Raw genomic sequence first — 9,082 nt, 5'->3', positions numbered from 1 at the left:
AGATCCGGGCTCCACGCAGACCCCCCGGGGACCCGGCCCTCGCGGGCTTTCGCGAGTGAGGCGCCGGGTCTAACGCGGCTGCGGACGAAGTTCAGGCCGGTGGCTGGCGCTGCAGTGCCAACATTCGGCCAGAAGATGGCAGTATGGCTCCACGCAAGAGACGCCCGCGCCGCCATCTCCCGCCGCCGCGACCCTGGAAGTTCCTAAGATGTCGACTTGACGCGAGCCTTACTGGAATGGGAGATTTTAGCGGTGGTGTATGGTTCGTGCTGCGCACGCTGGGATGCAAGCTTCGCTAGGAAACAAGGAAGCGGGGCGGGGGCTCTCGTGACCTGCACCCTCCGGTTCCCCTCTACCCTATTCCGGGGGCCTAGCGCTGCGGGACGGCAGCCCCAGGCGCGGCGGTCACCGTGCCCAGCCCCGGATAAGCCTCGGGGCAGCATGAAGCTCGGAGAACCCGGTTAACCTGCGGACAGACACAAGGACTAAGGCCTACAGCCCCAGGACCTGGTGACCCCCATCCCCACCCCCGGAGAGTGTGCAGAGGGCTCACACCTTGGCCAAGGGTCCTTCCTTGTCCCGGGAGATCCCCAAAGGCTGTGCCCTGATACAGGGTCCGAAGAGCCAGCACCCGCAGGCGAGCCAGAACCCCGGGACTCGGCCACCTTGAATACGTGACGAAATCAGGTGGCTGAAACCCCGGCTTAGTAAAGGCATTTCTGACGACTAGTGTGGGTCTGGTGGCTGAGTTGCTCGGGATGGGGAATCCTTGGGGGCAGACTAGGAAATGCTTTAGTTATTTTAAAATAAGTGTGATACTTAATATAACATTCTAGCTGAGGGATAAGAGGTCACGTCGTGAAAGTTGTCCTGCTTTCTCTCGCCGCTGAATTCCCTCGGCCGTGGAGGTCCCGAGGTATTCTGCCGTCCCCTGCTCAGGAAGCCAGGAGGAGGGAGGGGACCCCAACCCAGGCACAGCCTATCCTCGACCCTGGGCGGGGAACACGCCCCGGAGCCTTCCAGGAGGCTCCCTGAGTGCGGTGCGAGGATCGGCCCCAGGTGCAGAATGGTTTCAGAGGGAAAACGCAAAAGCGAACAGAACCCTTCGAAGCACCGCGGAGCCCCGTGAACACTCCACGCGAGGCATTTATTTGGGTCGTAATAGTCTCTGCCAAGCCCACAAAATGTTTACAACCTGCATCTCCATGCTGTACACGCTGTAAAACTGGGGACTGGATTTTGGCTGACATCTCTCTCTCTCTCTCTCTCTCTCTCTCTCTCTCTCTCTCTCTCTCCTCCTTTTTTCTGTTTATATAAACACGTTGGTATTACAGACATACACCTTCGTTATATTTCCTTACATAGTACACAATATTTCACAGCTTCTGATTGTCAGAAGGGCTTTATAGCTTCCTGAGAGCCGTCCGTAGCCACGTATCCAAGCGGCAGATAGAAAGCTCGGTTTATGTAACTACGAATAAATGGCAAAGGAGCAGATCGGTGGCTACTGCTTCTCTCCGCAGGTCGCGGAGGCCTCAGGTAGGTACAGGCCGGCCGGGATCTCAGAGGCTTCACGGGCCGCCAGGCGGGGCCTCGCTTGCCCTTGGCCTGCGGGCGGCCGGGAGGCGGTTCTCTCTGCGCGGCAGCCTAGGACCCGCTTCCCCGCACGCCGCCCAGACAACACCCTGAGCCAGCCCGAGCTCCTTTGAACTCGTTGTTGATGGTTTGTCCCGGCACCCCGACCAAAGACTGCTCACGGATGGAGAACCGACGCGCAGGTCGTGCGAGGGGCACCGGCGGACACGTTGAGAGAAGCAAGCCGCCAGCCGCCGGACTCCTGGCCGCCTTCCTCCGCTGCCCTGAGACCTGGGTTTACATTCCTAGCTGGATTTACATTTTGAGCACTAGTTGGTACCATGAAGCAGGGGAAACACATTATGCTTGGTAGGTAGGAAACCAGACCCAGGAAAGCAGTGAACGTTGTCTTTAAAGACAGCTGGGCAGATGAGAACCCCGCCTCAATGTGCCGGCTCCAGGCTAAGCGTCAACGAGTATTTCTGTAAATGATATCATATATAACCTAGTGCATTGGTGTCTTTTCAACCAAATAAGTAGGAAAGCAATGGCTTAAGAACACGCGATTAAAGAGGCCTTACTGAAAGCCTGACTTTGGCCTTCTCGTTTTAAAACCCTGCTACAGAAGGCAGGAGGAGAGAGAGAAACTCAGAAACGAAAGAGAGCTTTCGGCGCCCGGGGCACTCGGGTCCAGAGAGGCCGAGGCCTTGCGAGCCGTATCTGGATCCTCCCCGGCCCAGGTGGAGGGGCAGCGCGTCCTGCTTGGATCCCTCCGACCTGCGGGAGACAAAACCCGGCAGGGACGGGCTGTGGCGCGGACTCTCAGCGTTTTTGGCCCAGACCGAGTTCCTTCCCGCGCTCCTCGAAATCGCTCCCTGAAATCGGTCTGTCGGGTCGCCTCACTCAGGGCAGGTTCCACTTTAAACGCCATCGCCATCGGCCGCTCCGGCCACCCGAGTCCAGACAGACGGCGGCAGCGGCGGGCCGGGGTCTCCCTCTTTGCACCTTGCTTCGTGTCACTCGGGGAACAATTTATTGGTCTAACGCTGTCTCATTCCTCTTCTTTGATCTCCTAGCGTCCTTCTTGTTTGTTCCGTCTTCCTTTAACTTTCTTAGGTTACTATTTCCTGCCCGAAAGTGATAATATTTAGAATATTTTTTTCCCTTCTCTTTTCGCCTCCCTCCCCTGCCCCCGCATTCCTCAACCAAAACAGCTATCATCCTGATCCACCATAAAGGGCATCCCGGATATTGCGCCCCCCATGGCTGCTGTACCTCCAGGGGACACCACCCTGGCCCCACCTGCCCCGACAGCCCCCACCTCCCGGTCCACGCCCTGGGCCGTCCACTAGGCCAGAGCTGGGGCTCCGTTGCATCCGGGTTTAATCTCTCCCGCCGTTGCCTTTTGTGCTTTTAGGACCCCCCACCCCACCCCAGAGGGTGCGGTGAACCGGGGCGGCCTGGACCTTCTGAAAGTGATGGGAAGTGCTTTGTACACGAGGAACCAAACTCTATAATTTAGAGGAGAATTTCCGGGGCAATTCCATTGTGAGGTCGGGTTTATGGTGTGCAATCGAGCTGAGCAGTAAAAGATATACTGACCTGGCTGCCAGGCTTCTAGTGGGGCCTGGGCAGTTTATGAGGCTTTAGGGGAAGGCTTCGTCCCATCACCCTCCAGGGAGCAGTGGGCCACAGGGGCTTTGGGTGTTCCAACCCTGCGCCCGGGAAGGTAGGCTCTAAGAGTTGGGGGCCAGGATGGGAGGGAGGGAGACTATTATGCGCTCTACTCTCTGCGAGCTCGTGCTTGGAAAGGTGAAGCCACCAGAGCTGGGTGGCTTTTTGGGAGGGGGTCTCCCTATTTGTCTTTGGGGTCTCGAAAAGAAATGGAAATCCAGAGTGGGCTGCAGTCCCTAGGCACCTGCCCCCCCCCCAAACTGTCTGTAAAGCATGTATTGCTCCCCAGCACTCAGGACCACGAGAAGCTGCAGAGGTCCAGGGATGGCAGGAGTGAAGGTTACAAGAAACCTCAGGACACCAGGGGTACCTGGCAAGGTGCAGGGCCTGAGGTTCCTCCCAGCTCGGGGAAAGAGACTTGGTTCCCCTTCAGCTAGGGAGAATCAAAGGTTGCCAGGGGGACAAAAGAGTGTCCAGCCATTTCTCGGGCTGCCAGAGGCCAGTCAAGTGCTCAGGAGGGAAAGCATAGAATTTCAGGGGCCAGCGGTGTCCAGGAGGAGGGAAGGGAATCTCACGTTAATAAATCTGTTGGCAAATGAGGCTCATTAATAGATAAATATTTCACTGCTTCCTTTAGGGCGGATAAACAGTGCGCCACTGATTAAGGAAAGGAAGCCCGAAGACCTTGACTTTATTCGAACCACATGGTTCCAGTTTGCTGTGGCGTTCTCGCTGCAGCTGGAAGCGACGCTGCGTCGGCCCCATCTGGATGGGCGTCTAAGTGGGCCAATCTCCCACCGGACCCGGGCGGGAGGAAACGCGGGCAAAGAGTTGATCTACCCAGAGCAGGGACTTGCCCGCTGGGCCACCGTGAGGCGCGCGATTGCAGGCAGCGCGGAGACCTTCCCTGGGCTGGGTCAGCGGGCAGAAGAGGGCAGGGAGGACCCGCAGGCTTTGGTCCAGGGTTCGGTAATAGGCAAGAACAGACTGTGCCGGCCAGCACCGCGCGGCCTCTGCAGGCCAGGCGTCCAGGTTGGCGGCGGGCTGAGCGCTCCCCCAGAACCTGGGGTCCTCCCGCAGGACGCGCCTGGCCAGCCCGCCGCGGACAGATTCGTTGGACACATTTGAGCCTCTTCCCCTTCCATTCTAGGCTGCCGCGGGCCCCGCGGAGAGAGACCACCTGTGAGGGCTGCTGAGATTGGCGGAGGCGGTCATGTGGGTGGTCACGTGCTGCGGCGAGCTCCGTCCAAAAGAAAATGGGGTTTGGTGTAAATCTGGGGGTGTAATGTTATCATATATCACGCTACCTCGTAAAACCGACACTGAAAGCTGCCGGACAACAAATCACAGGTCAAAATTATGAGTTCTTCGTATTATGTGAACGCGCTTTTTAGCAAATATACGGCGGGGGCTTCTCTGTTCCAAAATGCCGAGCCGACTTCTTGCTCCTTTGCGCCCAACTCGCAGAGAAGCGGCTACGGGGCGGGCGCCGGCGCCTTCGCTTCGACCGTACCGGGCTTGTACAATGTCAACAGCCCCCTCTATCAAAGCCCCTTCGCGTCCGGCTACGGCCTGGGCGCCGACGCCTACGGCAACCTGCCCTGCGCCTCCTACGACCAAAACATCCCCGGGCTCTGCAGTGACCTCGCCAAAGGCGCCTGCGACAAGGTGGACGAAGGCGCGCTGCACGGTCCGGCTGAAGCTAATTTCCGCATCTACCCCTGGATGCGGTCTTCAGGTAGGCGCCGCCGCCAGGCGGGCCGGGTGGGCGGGCGGACTGGGAGCGGGGAGCGTGGGGCTTCGCAGCTAGGCGCGGGGAGCCAGGCGGCAAGCCGGCGGCCCCTTGACTCCTGGCGGCGCTGCCTTTCTGGTTTTAATTAGAGCCGAGGCGCCATAGCGTGGAGAGCCCATAGCATTGTATGTAAATGAGGCTCATAAAACTTTTTATGGCCCAATTAATGGGTTCAATCCTCGTAAATTTATTTAACTCCATTTGCCTTGGAATTTTAACATTAAGTTTGTTTGTTCTCTATTCTCTCTCTCTCTCTCTCTCTCTCTCTCTCTCTCTCTCTCTCTCTCTCTCTTCCTCGCTCCCTTTCTTCTCTCTCCCTCCCTCCTCCTTTTCCTTTCAGCCTGGCTCTTCTTTCTCAAAAGCAGGGAGAGCCTAACCCTTCAGGGCCCGTCACAAGCCCCTGTGCCAGGGGCCATTTAAAGGCTGGGGTGGAGAGCAGGAGCGGGAACAGGGGTCGGAGCGCCCTAAGAAGGTCCGCAGATGGGGCGCTGGCAGCTGGGGAGGGAAGGCGCCCCTGGGGTGCGGGCCGTCAGAGGGTCGAACACTTGCCTAGCCAGGCGGGGAAACGGCTCGGCTCGTCTTTGAATGGCAAAAGCGCAGCGTCTCCCACTTGCCCACACTCTATATTTACAATTTCCCTTTGTCAAGGGGAAGCGGGACATTGTGGAAACCTAGCCGGCTGGAAAGGGCGGTTGTAAAGTTGGTATTCTGCTCCTTCCCTCCTCACGGAGCTGCCTGCGCGTCTGGCACCGCAGTTGGGGGTCTTCCTCTACCATTCCCGCTCCTCCTCCAGATCAGTCCCGGGGCGCGGGGTGGAGGGGGCTTCGAGCCGGGTCAGGGCCGGGAGGAAGGTGCGAGCTCTGGCACCGCGGTCTGGCTAACGCGCCGTCCTGTCTATGTCCCTGTCGGCTTGTCTGTCCGCGTGTCTGTGTGTCCATATGTCTGCTTGCAGGGCCCGACAGGAAGCGGGGCCGCCAGACCTACACGCGCTACCAGACGCTGGAGCTGGAGAAGGAGTTCCACTTCAACCGCTACCTGCCCCGGCGCCGCCGCATCGAGATCGCCCACGCGCTCTGCCTCACCGAGCGCCAGATCAAGATCTGGTTCCAGAACCGCCGCATGAAGTGGAAGAAAGAACATAAGGAGGAGGGTCCGGCCGCCACCGCAGTCCCCGAGGGCGCCGTGCCGGCCACCACAGCGACTGTCGCTGCCGCTGACAAGGCCGACGAGGAAGAAGACGATGAAGAAGACGACGACGATGACGAGGAATGAGGGGCCGAGCTGGGCCCTTGGCTGCACCAGACAGTCGGGAAAGCGTCTTTAGAGACTCATCGATTTTATTTACAAAAGTGGAAAAAAATAAAAAGAAAATGTAAAACAAACAAACAAACAAACAAACCCAGTACCCAACCTGTACCCCATCTACCCCTTTACCCACTCCAGCTCCCAACTTTCCTGGACTGAGCAGCCATTAGACTGAGCCCCCTTGGGGATCCCCTCTGCCTCTGAGGACCCCCAGAAGACACACCCCCTCCACCCAAGGCCGGCTGGCTCTGTGCTGGCATGGCTAAAATACTACCTAGCACAGGCCTCAGAGAGAGGCACCCCCAAACTACCTATGGGCCCAGCCCCAGCGGGCCTCCACTCCCAGGAAGCCCAGACCTGTCCCAACACTGGTATACCCAGCACCTCCCCCATAATGTCAAGGACCTGACTCTCTCAGTACTACCTACTTGTCCCAAACTACCTATTTTATGCTTGCTGGCTCGTCTGCTACCTAGTGCCAGCCCCTCCCAGGCCAGGCCCCTGCTGCTTGCGGCTGGCAGCCTTTGGAGTCCCTGAGGCTGCGCTGAGAAGGTGCTGAGGTCCGGGGACCAGGGCATTGGCTTCTATTTAAATTGAAAAATAATATATTTATTCCAAAGCATTCTAAGTGCTGCAACCCAGAATCCCTCCTCCTCTGGCCTGGGCACCCCAAGTTCAGGCCCATTACCCCCTACTTCTGGAGGGGAGCATTCCCAAGCTAGCTTCAGATCTCTTGAGTTAGCTTCTGCTTAGTAGGACTGCAGAGATGCTCTCAGCTTCCCTGCTCCCTCCCCGGACCCTGTGTCCTACTGCCCAGCCATGTTGAATATGTACACCCTGACTTTTCCTACAATAGCAAATATTGTATATTTGAACAAGATTTTTTTTTTTTTTTGTCATTTATATAGTCTTGGAGCTCATTTGTAAGGCAATGTCTTGACTTGGGAAGGATGTGTTAATGGTGTGACTTTGTAGCATGGTGTGTTGTCTTGAGCTAACTCCATAGCTGGTGGGGACCGTCTATGTCCTCCCCAGTGCCCTTCATCTCCTGTGTTGTCCTGTGTCCCCCTCATCCTTCTCGGCTCTAGCCTGGGGTTCCAGGAACGTATGCTTCCCATCTTGCCCCGCCAACCATGTTTTATGTAACAGAAAAATAAAGATGCTTGGTGACAAAGAAACGTAGACTACTTTATCTTGGGGAACCTGGGGGAGAGGGTGAGCATGGCTGGAGAGCAAGCCCTGGCTCTGTGTGTGTGTGGGAAGACGCTGTAGGGAAGCAAATGTAGAAGGACACATAGGATGCAAGTGTTGGGTGTCCATGAATTGGTGTGTATGCATGTTGTGTCTCTTTTTATGTAGATTTTTAATGTGTGGATTTGTATAGGTTTATGTACCTTTTTTTGTACGTGTATTTCTGTGTACATTTGTGTGCATTTTTACATGAATCCATAATTGTATTTCTGTGTCCATAATTGAATGTATGTGTTTCTGTGTGCCAAAATTGTATATGTGCATTTCTGTGTGAATTTTGTGTGTGTGTGTGTGTGTGTGCACAAACATCTTACAAATCCCTTGAAAACGGAATCTTTGATGGATACATTATATTCCATGAACCTTCCTAAAACCTTCCATGAAATCCAAAAACTGCTCTTTCCTCTAAGGCCGTGGGGTGGGTTTGCAAAGGGGTATCAACCTGAGACCGATCCCGAATTCTCCATGAGCCCTGAACCTGGCGCCTGGCTAGGAGGTGAAAATCCGGGCCTCTGACGCAGCCCCTCCCCCTCCCCCCATTCAGGCTAAGTGAGAGAGCCCCAGGGCCCAGCTCTGCAGCTGAGGGGTGGGAGAAGGGGCAGGGGCCCGCAGACCCGGGCTGCAAGCCTCGGCGGGGGCGTCTGGGTGCGGGGAAGGGGCTGGGAAAGGGGCAAAGGGAGGTGGGGACAGCGCGGAACAGCTTGAGCTCGGCAGGCGAGGACCTCGACTCCAGTCTCCTGCCAGGGCTGGGTTCACTTCTTCTTGCTCTTTTAATAAAACACAGCCCAACTGGGTCTGTAAAACCTGCGGCCCCAAGTCGGGGCGGCCTCCGTGGTAAGATGGCGCCGGTGTAAGAGCTGCCTCCTCTTAGAGATGGGGAAAGGGTCATAAATCCGTTGTTGTTTATGAAAATTTACAACTTTGCAATACAACTTTATGAGTTGTTCAGCCCTTCCATTGGCCGCTGTCGGTCATGTGGATGGGAACCGTGAACATGAACTTTTTTATAATTTCCCTTGCGAGAATAGAGCCGCATTCTTTTGCTCTGCACAGTCCTGCCTGCTTCGGAGCTCTGCCTTCCACCCTGGCTCGGCTGCGCTTTGTCCGGCGATGGCGAGCGAGACGAGGCCTCGGGCCGGCCCGGCCCAGCCGCTCCCGCTGGAGGTGGGGTGCGCCGAGTTCCCCGCGCCAAGGCGGCCGCTTTGCAACTCGCAACCTGGCTAATTTCCTGCGTCCTCTGGCACCAGGAGGGAGGACAATTCGTCTCCCCGGGCTGCCCAAGCGACAGCTGTCAGAGGAGCAGGAGCTTCTGGGAGCCGCCATCTGAAGGTGAGACATGTGGGGGGGGAGACAGGAGCAAAGGTGGTGAGATGGCAGTCGGCGGCGCGGCGGTGGGAGAGGGCACCCAGGCCGGCTTTGAAGAGGGGCATCCTCCCTGTCACCCCCACTCACCCGTTCACATTCGCTCCCATCACCCACTTCTTG

At 57.0% G+C, this 9,082-nt stretch overlaps 2 protein-coding genes and 1 long non-coding RNA gene across 3 annotated transcripts in view; 2 read left to right on the top strand and 1 right to left on the bottom strand.

Annotated features, from left to right (window-relative positions):
- Window positions 1–1,112: 1,112 nt before the first annotated feature.
- Window positions 1,113–3,040, bottom strand: LOC112479740. The gene is made up of 2 exons (XR_003046319.1): window positions 2,897–3,040; window positions 1,113–2,702 (listed from the first exon to the last, which is right to left on the bottom strand). It is a non-coding gene; the product is annotated as an uncharacterized LOC112479740 (long non-coding RNA).
- Window positions 3,041–3,215: 175 nt separating this feature from the next.
- On the top strand, window positions 3,216–7,524 carry HOXA7 (homeobox A7). Its single transcript, XM_006912019.3, has 3 exons — window positions 3,216–3,304; window positions 3,887–4,987; window positions 5,994–7,524. Exons 2-3 carry the CDS (start codon window positions 4,609–4,611, stop codon window positions 6,311–6,313), a joined length of 699 nt encoding a protein of 232 aa, XP_006912081.1. The 5' UTR covers window positions 3,216–3,304; window positions 3,887–4,608; the 3' UTR covers window positions 6,314–7,524.
- A 374-nt stretch (window positions 7,525–7,898) lies between these two features.
- The window catches only part of HOXA2 (homeobox A2), a 53,218-nt gene continuing 52,034 nt past the window's right edge, over window positions 7,899–9,082 (top strand). Inside the window, exon 1 of the mRNA XM_025046840.1 lies at window positions 7,899–8,926. The gene's annotated coding sequence lies outside the window, so the exon portion shown is untranslated. The remainder of the gene's footprint in view (window positions 8,927–9,082) is intronic.

The sequence above is a fragment of the Pteropus alecto genome, unplaced genomic scaffold, assembly GCF_000325575.1.
Source record: "Pteropus alecto unplaced genomic scaffold, ASM32557v1 scaffold21, whole genome shotgun sequence".
Lineage (NCBI taxonomy): Eukaryota > Metazoa > Chordata > Mammalia > Chiroptera > Pteropodidae > Pteropus > Pteropus alecto.
This window is presented reverse-complemented; position numbering and strand designations above follow the sequence as displayed.